This window comes from Miniopterus schreibersii (genome assembly GCF_964146895.1).
Source record: "Miniopterus schreibersii genome assembly, chromosome: 9".
Taxonomy (NCBI): domain Eukaryota; kingdom Metazoa; phylum Chordata; class Mammalia; order Chiroptera; family Miniopteridae; genus Miniopterus; species Miniopterus schreibersii.
Genome location: NC_138118.1, coordinates 52,492,681 through 52,511,633, shown reverse-complemented (window position 1 = coordinate 52,511,633; position 18,953 = coordinate 52,492,681). Strand labels below are relative to the sequence as shown.

The window sequence follows — 18,953 nt, the reverse complement described above, 5'->3', positions numbered from 1 at the left end:
AATTTAAAGAAAAAAAATAAAGGATTCCATACATGTATTTTAAATGAGTGCTGGCACGCATAATAGACATTTCAAGTCTGTTTATCCACCTTTAGGTGAAAAGGTTGGTTACAAGTAAGGACTGGGGCTTGCTAATGTTATACAGAGTTCCTTAAACAAAAGAAATTGAGAAGTTCTTGAAAGGATTAACATTTTATGGGTCAGAATGGAGGACTATGACTTCCATTCAAGTAAATATATATGGAAAAAGTCTTATGGCTAGAACACACAGCTGGTGAAAACATAATATTCCCACATACATTTCATGTCTTTTTGACATGTGTATCTTCACTGTATACAGACTTAGATACATACAAACTTTCCCATAGAAACATGCCACATATGTAGAGTTGAAATTTGTATTTTACAAATAATTCCCCTGCAGACAACCCAGGCAATAAATACTAAGCAAAGTTATGAAACTCTGTTTTCTGTGTCTCACTCAATTATGCAACATTAATCTAAAACATTTTTTTCTAATAGATTATTTTGAAGATTTCAAGTCATAAAATGACCCAAGAACCTATTATAGCTCTAACAATAGCATTTTATTAAGTGTCACTCTTTCAGGGGTTTGTGATTACTTGTTAGAGTAAAAATTTGGAAAGGCTACTTTTCTGCTATAAGGCTCACAGGTGGAGACTTCAAACTTGAATTGACTCCAAGTAACTAAGTACTTTTCATAGTCTGAGCAAAAATGGCATACTTCTGTCACTTCAGGTGGTCAGAGAGTATAAGCCCCATCATTTCTATTTTCTTTCTGATGTCTTATGTAAACTGGTAACATTTGATTCCACAGGATGTGAAAAAAAGAAGAAAAAAACCAACAATGAAAAGCTCTTGTTATAATTTACAAAATTCCAGTTGGAAAGAATTGTATAGAAACTTTAAAAAATTGGAATCATTATCACACCAGAAGGAAAAGTCTTTAAAGAGACTCAGACATTACATCATTTTTTTTTCTTTTCAAGCTTGCCTGAGAAATATTTAGGGGCAGGTATTTTACACGTGGTCTAACAGAGACAAAGAAAGACATAGTGTCTTGCCAGTAGTTCCACCATAAATCAGATGTACAATTAATATGCTACTCAGAACAAAAACTAAGCTTTCTGATCTTCCTTAAACCTACAGTGAAACATTATATATCTGACAGTATTTATGACACTATGTTGCTTAAATATAAGAAAAAAGTATTAGTAGTATAGCTTTAAGAAAATCTCAGATCTCATCAGAATACATGCTTTAAAAACTGTCTTATTGTTAGAGTAGAAATATATTTAAAACATTCTGACTTTGACCATCCCCATCCTCCTCTATATAATTATACAAAACTAATGATTATAAAGAATAAACAAGAAGACTGCATTTGGTAACCACTTAAAGCAGTGTTTGATACAAGTTGACACAATTTCTAATTTTCTATGCAAGAAAAATTCCCAAACTGGAAAAGACAGCCTTTGTAAGGTCAAGTGTTTTTGTCAGGTTGTTTTGGAAGAACAAGGCACACCTGCCCAAGGTGCATCAACTTCCTAAAATGTAAAAGCTGTAGAGTAGGAAGGCATAGGTTTGATGAGAGCTAAAATACATCAAGTTCTCCCACAAACTTTGAATTAAATTTTTGTAAAGCTATAAACGTCCTTTGGGAGTTAAAGATGCTTGAGTCTAATTAAAAGGGACACTATTGTATGTAGTCCTCAATCTCCTGATCCAGCCATAGGAAGGATCCTGCGTAATGAAAATCTTGCCTGGGAAAGAGTGTTGATAGATAGGTCTTGAGTTGGAAGTATGAGGTCACTGGTTTATATCCTGAGGAGAAAACCTGGACATATTCCATGAAAAACAGCTGCTTTTGTAAAATGTAATGTCTTGCACACAAATGGAATCAAACTAGCTACTGTCATTTTAAGGATTCCACAACTCTCAGAGAGAGGTGGACATTTGGGCTCAAGCATTTCAGATATGCTGCTTCAGCATGAAAACACAATTTTCCTTCAAATAAATCAGTAACCAAAAAAATCCCCTTGCAGTCAGAGTACATACTTTATGACTTGAATTATTTACATTTATTAAGACTTGCTTTATGACCCAGCATACAGGCTCTTACGTTTCACGTGTACTTGAAGTGAACGCAGGCTGTATTCTTGTTTGGTGGAGGGGTCTACACATGTCAAGATGGTTGATAATGTTGTCTACGTTTTCTGTCTATATGTTGGTTCTATCAATTAATTGAGGGATTATTGACATACCTGAATATAAAAGTGGATTTTCCCATTTTCCTGTGTAGTTCTATAGTTTTTGATTCCTGTGTATTGGAGCTGTTTTATTAGGTGAATAAACATTTCCTACTGTTACGGCCACCTAGAAAAACAGTGTAGGTAACCCCCCTCCTTCCCCACTCCCACCCCCACCCCAGCCATCCTTTGGGCCTCTGTGAAACTCCCAAGATCCGGCCAGATGGGGCTTCCTCAGCCTGCAGGGGCCTTGGACCTGGTCCCATGGTTCTCTGAGCCTTTCCTCATGTGTTCAGGCATCCCACCCATCTCACCCTGCCCCTCCTTTTTTATACATACCTATCTGTCTTATGGTTTTAATATTTTTACAAGGATGATATTTTATCATTTTAACAAGGATTTTTAAAAAATCAAACCCTTCCCCCATTCCCCAATTTCAGGTTCTTAAAGGCTGTGTTTCTTATAGCCAAGAGCACCCAGTCAGAGAGCCCCAGGAAAGTTCCAGGTAGGTAAGTCACCTGGCACCTGGGCCCCCGCACAGGCTGTGTGCACCATTTCCCCTCGCCGATGGCTCTGGGAACTGGTCCAGTGGCGATTCACAACTCACAGGAGCAGCAAAGCCACCGCAGGGAGAGGGAGGGAAACAGGTAGGTTGCTCTGAGGCCCAGGGTAGACAGTAGCTCCATCATAAAGGGGGTGCTCAAAAAGCTGCTGCGCATTTGGAAGCCTCCCCCTCAGGTTTTGCACACCAAATCCTTTCCGGCCCAGGGGCACGGCTCTATTTAGAGTTACCAAGTAAGCCAGCCAGCAGCCCCATATTCATGATGAGGGATCCCAGAATTTGATCCTGGTCTGAAGGGGCCAAGAGCAGCAGGGCAGTAAATAGTGCCCTGCACTGGGTTCTAGTCCTCGCTGGGCCCCTGCCTGGCTTTGAAACCTTAGCATCCGGGGCCTGGCTATCAGCCCATAGTGCCTGCAAGGCTCACTTTCCCACCGTGCAGGCAGGGACAGTCCTTGCTTTCAGAAGGGCCTGCTGCCTGCCGGCAAGGCTGAGGATTCTGAATGCAGTGGTCAGTTCACCACGTCTGCCCCAGGCGTCAGGAGAGAGGAATGGCTGCAAATGTGCCAAGAATTTGTCATCTCTCATCTAAACACCTGGTCAAGGTCCCTCACCAGTTCCACCTGCCCACCCGAGATTCTGCTCACTCAGCAAAGCATCACAGGACAGGGACATCAGGTGGTGTGTTGTCACAGCCCTGTGACCGCCCTGAAGACTTTGCAGGCCTCAACTCGCAGAAGCAGGTATCCTCTTGCACTGGGCCACCTCCGGGAAGGCTCCCAGCCCCCAGCAGGACATATGGACACAATCCCTACCCCAAGGCCTGTATATATAATATATCAGAGTAGTGATGTATATGGATAGGTACCTGATATGTATTACAACATATACAAAGGTTATACAGGATGTACAACAAACACTTGGCCAAATATGTACAGAATTAGATATATTTTAAAACAAATAAAAAACCAAAAATCTCTCTTGGAACTTACAGAAAACTTTAAGTGACTTATGTTTTTATTTTAGGTTTAAATAGATTTTTATTTTTTCAATTATAGTCCACATCCAATCTTTTATTAGTTTCAGGTGTACAAACCAGTAACTGGACATTATATAACTTACTAGGTGATCATCCCAATAAATCTCACCACCCATCTTATTTTTAGTTCTAGGCATATAACTGAAATTATAGACAATTATCTAAATTTTTATTCAGATAACTCATATTAACTAGTTTCACCTGAATCAGATATTAAATTTTTTTGGCACTAATTTTATGTGCTTTCTCAGTGTCCTGTTTATCTTAAATAGATCTTTTTTTTTTTCTTTAATTTGGAAATTTACAATTAAAAAAATAAGTTATATTTTACTAAGGACTCTACTGAAAACACGGATTATCCTTCTTACAATACTGTTACCCTCAAAAAATATAAAGAAATTTCGGGCAATACTAGAGCACAAAGAAAGGAATTGATTTGCATTCATTTTCAGAATAGTGTGATATCTATGATTTTAAAATAATTCCTACCAAGTATTTTCTCCCAAATATTTTAGCATTCCAGTATTAAAATAAGTTGTGTTATATTTTTAATAATCGAGCTCTAACATTAATATGATAGTATCTTCTGAAATAGTCCTTGAAAATAGGAGTGCTTTTATATATTTTAAAAAGGCTCTGTGCCATACAAGGTTGGGAATCACTGGATTTAATAGTTTCCCTAAGCAAATTTCCTTACAGCTAGACCTCCAAAAGTCTTTAATGTCATCATTTGAAGTATAGCGATATAATTAGTATTCCCCCAAATTCATTTTCTCATGGAACTCTTCATTCCATTGAGCATCAAAGGTAACAAGTCTTTTATGGATCATACCTGTATAGGATCATTCATTCATTAATATACATGTTTGCTTTCACTAAACAGAGACAGAGTGAGCAGTTTTTAATATATAGATAATGTCATGTAAATGTTTCCAAAACTATATTCTAATTCTTGTTTGGATAATTTAAGATTTTATACACCAATGCTTTTCCTGTTTAGTTTTCTGTTTACCAACCACAAAAATAAGGTAGAATGTAGAGAGGAAACAAAAGTCTATATAATTAAAATTAAATTTCATTAAAGAAACATTCGAACCTCAAATACTATATTAACATTAAAGGATAAGTTTGTGGTAGAATTGGTTAGTTAATAATACAAAAATATATTTAAGAAAAGATTAGCCGCAAAAATAGGGTAAAACCAAGTGTAATAATTCATTTAAGTACAGAGATTAAAACGTGCAACTTTTTATATTTTATGGTTCTTCCTTTTGAAGGAAATATGCATCTCCATCCCTATTTAGTTGCCCTCACAAGATTGCAAGGTAAGACTTTTCAGGTCAGTTATAACTGCTGCAGTGTATATTAAATCAATATGTGTACTTTTTGTGAATGTTACGAGTCAACTACTGATAGTTCAAACAGTCTCTCTTTCTTTGATGTCTACAAAGATGATAACCAACTGTATATATTCAGATAATGTGCTTTTCCGGATACACCCCCTTTTGACTTCAAATCTGTTGGTAATTGGTACTTTTGCAATAAGTGCGTTTTCAACTACCTGAATGAAGACTTTCATAACATCACTTACTGCTTCCTGACAGCTAATGAAGTGACACAGCAGGGCTGATAAACTCCAGAGCCTATCGAGAGGGCTGAGTGTAGTTTTTTTTAGATTCTGATTTACTAAATGAGGTGGAAGTCATTAAATTCATCAAACAAATTCAGCTATGAACTTTTAAACTAATTTTTTTTTATTTTTTTTAAGTAGAAGTAATTTCTCTTGAGTGTTTAGAAATGATAAAGCAAGTTATAATTGGGGAAAACTAGAATGTTTTTCTCATTTTTTTAAAGTTATGTTAGTTTCTTTTGAGTTTTATTGGTAGTGGCATTTAGCCTAATAAGAAACAAATGCCTTTTTAAAAAATAGTTCTCTTAGAAGAAAATATAAAATTAAAGTTAAATTTTAAAATCTTGGAAACCTTATTAAAAAGGTATTACCACTTAGGGATATAGCAAAAACATAACCTCAGCTTTTAAAGCAAATTATGTGAGGTAGAAGTTCATAGGTCATTATTTTCATAACAATTTACTAATTTGAAAAGAAAGTTGAAAAATAATACCTATCGTGGGTCTTTGAAGAAATAAACATTTCAATTTTGAAGATATAAAATTATTTTCAATTATTAAATCCAAAATTTAATAATAACAATATTGTTGTAAAGAAGTGATTGGCAGAGATAATCTTTTAACTATTTATATGCAAGATAAACAAGTTTCAGGAAAATGAAAGAATTAAGAAATCAGGGATCTTAGATAATGTTACGTGACTCTTTCATTGCTCCCATTGAACCACTCTGAGGGTGTCATTAGAACTTAATAGCACTAACACTTTCCCCCTCATGTTTAGTGGCAAATTTTACTCCTGTTATCTCTGTATTCAGAATAATGGGAGAGGCTCATTTTGAATGTGTGCTGTGTTCAGCAGGGAATAAAAGGGGATTGTGTTTCACTCTAAGCGACATGTATTACCTAGTCTAACACTGTCATTAGTCTTTCCTTTTTGTTTTTTGTTGTTGCTTTGTAAAAGCAAAACAATGACTTTTTTTGATGAAGAAGTATAGAAAGGAGTTTAATAAGATAGTGACTTATGCTACTCTTTTGCCCTTTCTTGAAGAAGAAATAAACCTGATTCTGAATTAGATATTTGTCCTTGTGGCAAAAAATGTCTATGTGGCCTGCACTGGTCTAGAGAATCTTTAGAATCGGCTGTCCTGTCTGACCCAGGGATGTAGTTGATTTCATGACCCCAAGAGTGCAAAGATATTCAACAAACATATTGAATTTTTAATGTCATCCTAGGGTATCACTGAGTTGTCCTTAGGTCTATTAAGCCAAACCTGGCTCACACTATGTTTAACTTCAATCCCAGAACAGTTCTAAACATGACCTAATATTAGTCTATACAGCAGAATGCATTTGGAAAAGAAAATAGAACAATTTAAACTTCTCATCTTTTATATAAGATAAAATTCTTCAATTCTTTCTGTATAAAGTAAATTTTAGAACTAATACCATCAGATAATTTTTTGCAAAAAAAAAAATTATTTGGACAGAGCAGATTATAGGAAAAGGGAGTCTTCTGAGCGTTAACACTGAATAACTATGTTCTCCAGTATCTTTATATTAGCAGAGGTGAAAACAGAACTAGGCCTTAGACCTGGTTAGACCTGTGGAGTAAGACTGGACCTTAGCTCAGCAACCTCAGTACTTGAGCTCTGGCTAAGAAAGAATTTAAAGCCAAGGCTCGAACTATAAGAGAAAGCTTACTTAGAAAGTCACAGAGGTAGAACTGAGTTATACAAGGAATGGGCTCAGCAAACAAGCTACATAGGCAAAAGAAGGGCCATTGGAGCTTTGGAGAAAGAAAGAGGTAAAGGTAACACGCCTGGAGGGAAGAAGGGGGGAACTGGAAAGGCAGGGTCATGGTGCTCCTAAGGGCTTTTAAGGGCAGAGATTTTAAGGAAGGTCCCAGGGGAGGATCTCCATAAAATGTTCAACAGCTTCACAGGTGTGTCCTTTCAGGATCCTCGTCTCTTTTGATTGGTCAGCAGCAGGGCAGGGGTCATTAGGCAATGCAGCTGGTCCTCAGTCGGTGCCAGCCATGGCATCTCTTGTCTGGCTTTGCTGCTTTTCTGGGCCTGGAGGTGAAACGTAACTGAGGCCTGGATGTTATCCCTAGGACTTCATGCTTAAGGGAGTGTTCTTACAAGGGCCTGAATTGGAGTCCAATGAGAGCACTCTATGGCCCCTCCTTTCTCTTCCAGGGGGTTAGTCGCTACATGACTAGCGACATGTCAGGGGAAGAAAGGACGGGGAGGGTCTGAACCTCATGACCAGCAATATGCTAGGGGAGGAAAGGTTACCCTGGGGGCAAGGTCCTTGTTTTCCAGTTTTGCCCATTGCTAGGCACCCAGGGCTTTCTGCCCTTGGTGACCTTCTGTACCTGGCCCATTGTCCTTGTCTGTCTAACTGACTGCCACACTTACACTCACATAAATGTGTCCTATGATGGAAAAATACTGATGAAATAGTCAATTCCTTTCTTCAATTAAAGGTCATTTGTTCAGTATTAGAACAATGCAAATTAGGCCCAAATTATCTATATAGTAATTTCATTTCCTGCATTGTGTATGTCAAAAATTATAAAATGTCAGTGAATTGTTATGAACTGGTTTCTTTAGGGCATCTGATTTCCATTACTTAATATGTTCACTCCACAAAATTAAACACATTATTAGGGGAAAATATTTATAGTGTCCCATTATAAATAGGATCTTATTGTCACTAAGATTAGAATATACCCAGAACACATTGTATGATGTTATCTAGAGATTCTTTGAGTTCATTGGTTTTCAGCGCTCCTCTCCCATTTACCTCCCACCTCTCTCCAGGGAAATCTGATTCAAACAAAATCCTTTGATGGGTAAATCAGAAGCTTTCATAATCAGAATGCATCTATTCTAGTTAAAGGGGTAGGCCATGTCTACACATGCCATATGAATGCCTTCTGTTCCCTCTCTCTCCCCCCAAAGAAATATTAAAATAACATCTCTGGTAAACAACTTTAACTTTTTAAAATGACAAACTTAAACTACATTTGTTTGTGGCACCCAGATACTATGTAGTTAGAGAATGAAGAGACTAGAAGTAGTCAGGACAGCAGGATAAATTATGGGTTATCTAACCCACATGTACTACTACACAGTCATAAATATATCCTTTTATGATCCACCTAATCAGAAAGTCATTTATTTGATACACAGATAGTAAACATCTTCTATTAGCCAAATCTAGGGTTTGAGTAGCTAGACACACCTGCTCCTCTGATTCCATTACTTGATGGGTCCTTGAGAGTGTCTATGTGATCACCTGGACTTCCTTGTATTTTTCTCTCTACATTCCATCTCCAAGGATTAAACAGATTCTTGCCTCCATGAACACTGAAATAAATATGTCCTCCAGTATGTTTACACTCACATAAATGTGATGGAAAAATGTTGATGAAATACTTAATTTCTTTCTTCAATAAAAGCTCATTAGCTCAGCATTAAAACAATTCAAATAAATCATTCTTAAGCAGTTTTAAAAGATTCTTAGAGTGGGCATATGCAACAGATGGTGGGTGACTAAGTGGTTTATAACTATTTAATTCTGTTTGTGAATATTTTCCACAGTTTTGTTACTGGAAAAATGAAGCATACAATTTTTAGATATCAGAAAACATTTGCTTTTTTATGGTCATGTAGAATATGATAGTAATTTGAAGAGTAGACTGAAACATATGCTGTGGTATATGTATATAATTGACCAAGACTGCCTGAAAAACATATGCTGTGGTATATGTATATAATTGACCAAGACTGCCTGAAAATAACAGACTTTCAATTATGTTAATCAGAGAGGCCTCCCCTCCCCGGTCTTTTTTTCTTTCATTTTTCTTCTTTGCTAATGCTACTACAATGCTTACCATTCGTAAGCATTTAATGAACACTTGCCGGTGAGCTGACTGAAAACAGAAACTTGACTGTAAAGGAGCCTTATAAGTAATTAAGACATAAGACAGAATCAAAAACAAAGTTTCAATCTCTGGATTACTAGGCTATCTCTCAAAGCACCATATTAAACCAATGTGAACTATAAAAGAAAGATCTACACTTTAATTCTAAATTTTTACTGACCAATCATCTTGCACAGAAATGAGTGATCATTTACAGTGCCTCTTTGTATTAATCATTTTTGTCCACATTATAACATTTAGTTGTTTTATGTAATAATGATATTTAAATTCATTGTTATTTTTCCAAGCAGTAAAAATTAAAATTATGCATTAGTTATTTTCTAAGTTGTTTGTGACTTTTATTTTTTTGGCATATATTTGTACCAAAAAACTTATCAATATCAGAAATCAAGCAGCCAAAAATATAGAGTAAAATTAAAGTCACATCATCCCAGAAATTTATTTAGAAAGAACATTGAACTGAGAGCTAGGAGAACTGAATTTAAATCTGGCCTCTGCAACTGTTAATGATAAAAGTCACTTAAGCTTTTTTATAAATGACACTAATCAGACCTTATAGTCTAAAGAGCCTTCTAGATCTCAGGTTCAGTAATTAATTATCTAGTTCACCATTTCCTCTACATATAATTAGACCCTTATAGCACTGGCTAACTTTGTATGTAAGAGAACTAAAGCATGCGCCCTAATGCCCATGCAGGTGAGTGGCATGCAGTTAATGCATTAGTGTATCTTATGACCAAAGCGGGAGGGGGGGGCGTCAGAGGAGGGAGTAATACCTGCTAATTCTCAAGGCTTTCATGGGAGAGATGGCTTCTAACTGTACCTTGAAGCACAAGAACAGGGAAAATAAATTACAAGCAAGAGTGGGCAGGCCGTGTTTAGAGAAGAGTAAACAGGCCATTTCTGATAGAATTGTGGAACTTAAGGAAGCTGGCATAAAATATGGTACCAAAGGAAGATTAGGGACTGAAGCTTTTATTAGGGAGATAGGGCTAAGGTAATGGTGGTAGGCGAAAGTATTTTTTTTAATAAAAGCAATACATTTTTGAAATATGCTCACATCAATTTATATGGTGATGCCTTGAAGAATATATTAAAGTGGAGAGAAGTTGAAGATAGAGGACAAGTTAAACTATTGTTATAAGCTATAGTTTCTACTACTATGACTATGATACTATAAAGTAAGTACTGTTGACGTGCTTTTCATTCAAGGAGTCAAGATATATTCTTCCTTTATTTAGTTCATAGTCCTATTGCTATAGTTTAGAGCAATAGTTTAACAGGCTCCCTATCTGTGTGTTTTTTTTTAATATATTTTATTGATTTCAGAGAGAGAGGAAGGGAGAGGGAGAGAGAGAGAGAAACATCAATGATAAGAGAGTCATTGATCAGCTGCCTCCTGCACGCCTCCCACTGGGGATCAAGCCCGCATCCCGAGCATGTGTCCTGACAGGGAATCGAATTGAGATCTCCTGGATCCTAGGTCAATGCTCAACCGCTGAGCCATGCCAGCTGGGCCAGGCCTCCTATCTTAATTTCTCTCAAATAGTTTTACTTTTGTTATTGCATTAGTTTTTATGATTATTGTTACTAAACACACACTCTGAAAACTTTTATTCATGTGATTATTATATGTAAAATGACAACCGTGTTTAACACACAGTTTTAAAACTGGCTATTTTATTATAATTTATAGCCATGTTATAAATAATTTAGGGTTTAGATGCATAATTTTATTGGTCATTTGAATGTAATATATAATTAACTAGAAAAGCCAGTATATAATTTGACGTACAATATATGTTGCTATACTTGTTTTCTCCTAGATATTTGTTATTACATTTACTTTTTCTGAATTTTTTATTGCATTCAAAAAATAAGGAGTATTTCAAATAATATTTATTGAGACACTTATATATTACAAGAGTAGGTATATACCAAGGAAAGTTCTAGGCCTAGGAATAAAAAATAAGTTAAAGCAGCACATTTTAATTATAGAAAGGGAGCTAAAGAAATAAAGCAGTGATTCATCTACATTTGTGTTTCACAAAGGAAGGTATGATACACAATCCCTTAGAAGGTCAGAGAATTCACAGGAGAAACTTGACCTAGATCTTCAAAAGTTAGTAGATTCACCTAAGCAGGTGAGGATGGGAAATGGAGAGCTGGGGGGATAGACTGCATTCTGAGTTGTGGTAACTATAGATAGCATGCCATTGAGTTTATGGAAATAATCCTCTATGTGTAAATATTTTATATATATGTGTGTGTGTGTGTGTGTGTGTGTGTGTGTGTGTGTGTGTGTATAATTGTATATGTAGGTGTACACACACTTATAGAGCATTGGTGAATGAGCAAAAAAAATAAGTATGGAAGATACAAAGGGTTCAAATCACATGGGCATTGGAGATTTTTAGGCTGCTTTTAAAGAGACAAGTGATGTAATATCTGTGTTCTTGATTTTTATTTTTTTTACTATCATTTTCTTTTTTTTAATTTTTAAATTTAATTTTTGTTTAAAATATTATAGATGTCCCTTTTTCTCCCCAATGACCCGTTCCACCCCGTCCCATCCCCCTCCCCAGCCCCTCTCCCCAGCATTGTCCGTGTCCTTGGCGTGCTCTTGATCTTGATTTACGCTTTGTTTGAGAAATTGTAAGTTGCTCTCACTGTAGTTTCTTGAATGGGCGAGTGTTCTGTATTTGTAAACCTTGCATGTTTGAGAATGATTCTGCCTCTCTTTCCTGAAAGACAATCTGCTGGGTTTAAACTTACTGAGTCACCTATGTTTTTGCCTGGGTATTTTCACAGGTTCCTTTTTTGTTTTCTGGCATAGCATGTTGCTTTGGACAAGTATGAAGCCACCTGATTACTTCCATTCTATAAAATGCATGCTTTATATTCAAGGACTCCAAATATATTCTTCCTTTAGTTAGTAAGTTCCACAATTAATCCTTCTGTAAAATTAGATTTTCCTGGAAGACGGTGACATTTAAGGTTGCAGACATGTCTATTTTTAGGCTTTCTTTCCTGTTTTTTATGTTTGTTATCTTCTCATTAATCTATTTTATCTCTTTTGAAGAAAATTTGATTTTGTTATTAGTTTGGACCTTTGACAACCAGAAGTAACTGTTTGCTAGGTCAATTCCTTTTCTTTTCTGTGTTCTTTAATTGCATTTTGGTGAACTTTTGATCTTCTCCTCTGACAGTGAGGGAGTGAGCTGGAGAAGTTTACAGTTAACAGTTGTTTTGACTTGAAAACAAGCTCCAATATTGTTTAATATATTTTTTTCTGGGGAAATATGTTCTTCATTCTTTCATATGTTGATGATTGGTGTGTTTCTTGTGAATCCCTATCAAAAATAGTCTGTGGAGTAGTCTGATATTCACACCTTCCACTCCTGCCTTCACTGTACTTTACCTACAGTAGTTTCCTTTGATAAAAGCTTAATGCACACACAATAAATATTGTGTGTGTGTGTGTGTGTGTGTGTATGTGTGTGTGTGTGTGTGTGTGATTAAAACAGCACCTGGCATGCACAGGTTATCTGCAGTGATGATCAAGGTCATCATCATCATTATGCTGTTTTGTCCTTTAGATGTACCTCCACTCTTTATGGATATTTCCCAATAATTTTAGTCATACAGACTCCTCACGTTTGTTTCTGTGATAAAGCATTTGCAAATACAAGTTGTATAATCTGTAATCCTTTTACTACTAATTCTATCCTACCTAGAATATATGGATATGTGCCAGATTTTAACACTCTGTATTAAACGTTTCAGGATACGCTGTATTCGACATATGCTCTTAAAAATTTGTGGCTTGATATTTCATTATTATTGTTTCCTCTCTTCATTTAATATGGATATTTTCTTGCCACCTTTTATTTTTTTCCCCATGGGATTCAAGGGCAGTGCTTTTTCTCTCGAATTTACCAGAAGTCATATTTTTTGTAGAAATATTCTTTTGGAAGCAGTGTATAACATCATTTATTGATGTAAACCCAAAGATGAAGTTTAGTTGGAAGATAATTATAACAATTGATGGAATAAATCATGAAGATTTGAACTATGACCGTGGCAGTGAGTATATAAGCAAAAGAAAATGTAGGAGAACTTGTTACAGTGTTAAACCAAACTGGATCAGACCTGTGTAAGATGAAGAGGTTATGGTTTGCATGATTTTTTGGATGAGTGATATTTGCAACCAATTTGAAAATATACAGAAAGGTGATGGCATCAGTAATGGAGAAAAGAAAAGGAAGTGAGCTCTGTTTAAGTCAAGCAGACTCAGATTTTTGTGCAATATCTAAATAAAGGTTTCTCGTAAGTCTTTGCTTGGCCTTTGGAGGGAAATCTGTCTTGGAAGATATGCATTTGACACATGTCAAAATACTTCTAGCGGTGAAAGCAATAGCTGCAGATAAGATTACTCACAGTTATTATTGTGTAAAAAGACCAAATGCATAGCAAATAGAATAATATAAATATTGAAGAGACTATTAACTAAGACAAGTTTTGTGATAATGAGAGGTAACCAAACTTCTCAACAGACAGTTCTTTGTATACCCTAAAATGTACTCTTACATTTCTACATTTCTGCGCAACAACCAGTTCTTAGTAGTCTCAAAAATTCTACCTTCTTAGAAGTAATATGGAGCAAGATATAAAGGGCTGGCCTCTGACGTGAGATGGAAGTAGCTATCATGAGTCTACATCACACCAGCTCTGTGACCTAGGATATTCCTAGTATTTTTCTGAGTCAGTTTCCTCATGAGATATAATGGGGATGAAAATTCTCATCTCTTAGTGTTATTGTGAGGCTTAAATGCCCTGGCCCTGGCCCTGTGGCTCAGTTGGTTGGCATGTGTTCCCATATACCAAAAGGTTTGGGAAATACATCAGAAGAGAGTGTAATCTATTTATAACTGACTCCCCAGCTGCTTGAAATTATATGAACTGAATTGATTTTTCTTTCCAGAACATCTATATACGTCGGCTTACTGTCTACATTATATAATAGTAATAATGATAGTAGCACTTATTGAGCACAAACTATTTGCTTTGCCATATGACCAGTATATCTTCTATTCTGTCATCAAGCAAATCATAGAAACACTAAATCATTTGGTTTATCTGGAATAAATAGAATGCTTGTTTAATTACATTTTAATTTAAAGAATACAGAGTTGGTTAAAAGAACTTGTCTGAAATGTCACTTCTGACTGCAATGGTACATTTATTTCTTTTTATGCTTAACACAGAATGTAGAAGTTGAAGTGATGTCTCAACTACAGAAAAACTGAGTTACATCCAAAAGGAACTAGTGCCTTCACATATTTTGGCCCACTATGATTCATCATCAAATTGTCTCTATAAAAAAATTTAGGTTTTTTAAAATAACATTTGCTGCTGCTTGACTGATTATGAACAGAGTAAAGATATGAAAAGTAGCAGAATATTAAACATCTCACAATACTGAGTTTTTATTTTAGTTTCTATGACAGTTATGTCACAGTAAGATTTACCTAACAGACACTGAAAAGAAACACCTAAAATTGTAAAGGAGTAGAGTCAAAGTTCTTTCGTATCAATTGCAGTTGGATATGTCTACATATAGGAAAAACAAAATCGTAAGTTGAAAGAAGGAAAACAAAATATTAATGTGACATCTAGATTTAGAGAAAGGGTCTCTACTTTTAACCTAAATATTTCTGCCCTGGAAAGTGGTGAGATAACCTAAGCAATCCCGAATTTGTCATGACTCACTGCTATGAGGGTCCCAAAAGGCTCTTGGCTCAGTGATAAAGCAATGCAAAGAGTCCAAGCGAGAGAGAGACATCTTAAGAAACTGGGGCAAAAGGAATGATGAGTTTAAGTTAAGTACATTTGAAAACAATGGAAAACAGCTGCTAACTGTACTTCAGGAAAATATTATCTTTTTTTTTTAATGAAATGATTCAGCAGTAACATATTTTGAAGTGTAGTTTGTTTCCAGAGTGGTTTTGTACAAAAATCACTAGACTTTTCTCTAAATTGCCTGTACCTAGGAACTGATAATTCTCCTTGAAAGAATTTACAAAATTTAACCTGTAACATATTTTTCTATTGGAAGAATGTTTTTGTTGTTTGGAATTATGATCTAGAAAGTCATTATGTGTGTTATTTATAATTCAGGATACATCAATTGGCAAACAAATATATTTCACTGTTCTTAAAATGACCATATATTTCATACTAATGTAAATCAAAGACTGTAATGCTGTTATTATTCATCCCTTCACTATATGAAATTACTGATTTGATAACAAGTTAGCACCCTTATTAAGACAGGAAGAAAAGTATCTTTTTCATCTGCTCCATCTGGATCCTAATCCCCTACTTAAACAAACAAGTCATCTTTAATTGAATACTTACTATGTCAACTATTTCTCTAGGTATTTTAGATGAATTACCTAATTTCATCTGAGCAATAACCCTTGAAAGATATATTATTAACCCCATCTTCCAAAAACTGAGGCCCCGGTATTGGAAGGAACTCATTCTAGCTTGCATGCCTAGTAAAAAAGTACAGTGGTAAATCTAGTGTTTTTACCTATAGCTGGATCACTCCATGTTCTATAGCTTTATATTTGTCTTCCTGTAACTTTTCCACTTCATGTTTAGAGCTCCCTTACATAGTTTCTGTACATTTCTGATTACTACCCTTGTGTCTTTTAAATGACCCTCCCATTGATTAATATATCTATAGTTTGGTTAGACTTACCCACCCTTTTTGTTTGTTTGTTTGCCTGCCTACCTTGTTTTGTCTCTCTGGTATTAGGGTAGAATTATAAAGTTTAGAGTACAGGTTAGAATTCAAAGAAAAAGTAAAAGGCATCTAGTCTATTTGATGAACAGCTCTCCTTAAATAGCCTTTTAGTCACTGCATGAACATATCCATTGACATAGCCCCTGCCTCTGGTAGCAGTAGCCCTTCTCATCCCCACACAGCTCAGAGTGCCTGAAATCTCATTCGTATATTGTTTCTGTAGCAATCAACCTTTGCAATCATTTGGACACTAGTGAGAGGAATGACATTTAAATTCAGATATGTAGTGGATTATCTGTTCTTTCTCTCTGCAGAATAATGGCTCTTACTTATTTCAGATATGACTCACATAAATGAAACTCTTTCCCTTGATCTAACCCTCCCTCTGTTCCTTCCTCCCTCCCTTCCTTCCTTCCTTCCTTCCTTCCTTCCTTCCTTCCTTCCTTCCTTCCTTCCTTCCTTCCTTCCTTTTGTTTTAAGGTGAGGGTAGAGGAGGGATAAGACCAGCCAAAATATTGTACTGTTTCCCATGAAATTTGAAAAGCACCTTTTAACAGATTGTTAATAATTCTTGTAAGTTTGTGTAAAATATGGATAAATGGATAGATGGAGAGGATAGATACATAAATAGATAGAGAGACAGTCAATGTAATATTGACTAGTAATGTGGAAAAGAAGCCATATGAGTTGTAGATGACAGGCTATTAATTGTATATTTCATGACATGAGGGAATGATAATTCTGGTAGATAAGTCTTTTATATAAATGATTGTCATAATTGACAATGTGATACAAGTTATGAGTAATTCAAGCAAAATATTACAAAGAAATTAATTCTATGAGAATTTCTTGGAGATTGCATTTTGAACTAGCTTGTAAGAGTCAATACTGTTGTGTCAAAGTGGCATAGAGTTGCCTACTGGAACAGTGGCAGCAAAGGCTAAAGAGTGGACAACTACAGAGCGTGTTTTCTTGCAAGGCAGAGGACAGGAGGAGGAGTATTGGGGTGGAGTCTAAACTCAAATGATGGCGACCAGAACTTTAATACTAAGTTAAAGTGTTTGAACTTTATCCTCTATTAAAATAATATTTTTATAACATTGGAAGGCAGTAAGAGAAATAGATAAACCAAAGAAATGTATCAAATGGTCAATGTCCTGGGATCAGGGCTGGGAGGGTCTACATTGCTGCTGCTTCCTTCTGGAAGACACATTTCCTACATTTTATAAATGCTGATGAAAGGGTTCTACTGTGTGTGTATTGGAAAAATCATTGATTTGGAAACAGTTTTGGAGAATCTTCAACATTTCTAGCCCTTGGGAAAGAGGTTGTGGTGGTTTATATACATAATTTTGATTGAAGCAAATATTTAAAGAAAAATTCTTTGGTGATTATCACCAATTGCATTTCTCTACAAAAGTGAACTTACGATTAATGTTATTTTATATAAAAATATTTTTCTCACTTAAGGTATAGGTCAAAAGTTCAGTACTTGCCCATTCACAGCAAAAGCAAGTTGGAGAGCGATAACAAGCTGAAAATTTGAGGTCAGATAGTAAAATTAACTTGCCATGTTTTTATAAAAGCCTAACTCAGCTTCTTTATATATGTAAGTTACAAGATATTACAAAGAATTTAAATGGTGAAATTAATGACTTAATAGTCAAAATGATTAAAATTCTGCGATAAAATGAGTCCTCAAACAAACTAGGAGGTTAATCAACATTTCCTTCCCCACACTACCTCTACTTTGTTGGCCTTAATGTGTATCCTTCTAGCTAATGATCTGGAGCAAATGAAGCCACTTACACCAGTCTTTGTAAAATTAAAACATTTTATGTATAATACCAACCATTCTAATCCATCACCGAATGCAAAGAGATTCCCTCAGACTAGTTGTGTGAACAAGCTATATCTCTCCCTTTCTTCTATAGGAGTGTGTGGTCTCCAGTATGACATCAGCAAACTAATCAGTATAATTCCCATTTCAATGAAATGTTAAAAAAAAAAAAAAAAAAAAGGCTTCTGTATATTTCTTAGGACTATGAAGAGAAAACATTGATGGGTAACTACAGCAGGCAGTAAGTAGTCAGATCACCATGTATTAAGTCTATGCTCATGTAGGACCTTCAATTAACACCCAATGTCTTGCTTTGTTACCTTGCAGAAATGTTGGAATCCAACAATGTGATCACTTTCAATGGCTTGGCCAACAGCTCCAGTTATCATACCTTCCTTTTGGATGAGGAACGGAGCAGGCTGTATGTTGGAGCAAAGGATCACATATTTTCATTCAACCTGGTTAATATCAAGGATTTTCAAAAGGTATCTTTATTCTAATATATGCACTCTAATACTTTTGAAACATCTCAAGAATTCTCTAGCTATAGAAGTGTGACAACTGAGAATTTGTTTAAATTAGTACTTTATCTTTTCAGATGCAAACAAAAATTGTACATTTATTTGACTATCACAAATCAATGGATGCAGTAAAATATTAAAAATCTTCAAGAAAGTAAATATGGTATTTTCAAAAAAATGATATAGTTATATCATTTTTCTGGCATAAAAATAAATACCTCAACCATTATAGAAATATATTATAATTGAATTTGAGTGCTATGCATATATGTATATACTATGTGTGTATATTTTGTGTGTGTATATACATGCAGATGTATACATCTCTA

At 35.4% G+C, this 18,953-nt stretch overlaps 1 protein-coding gene across 7 annotated transcripts in view; it reads left to right on the top strand.

Moving 5' to 3' along the window:
- SEMA3A (semaphorin 3A) overlaps positions 1–18,953 on the top strand; it is a 441,509-nt gene that overhangs the window by 266,888 nt on the left and 155,668 nt on the right. For all 7 annotated transcript variants that reach the window (XM_081148088.1, XM_081148091.1, XM_081148089.1 and 4 more), the window contains one exon: positions 18,431–18,588. In XM_081148088.1, coding sequence (XP_081004214.1) covers positions 18,431–18,588 — 158 coding nt within the window. The remainder of the gene's footprint in view (positions 1–18,430; positions 18,589–18,953) is intronic.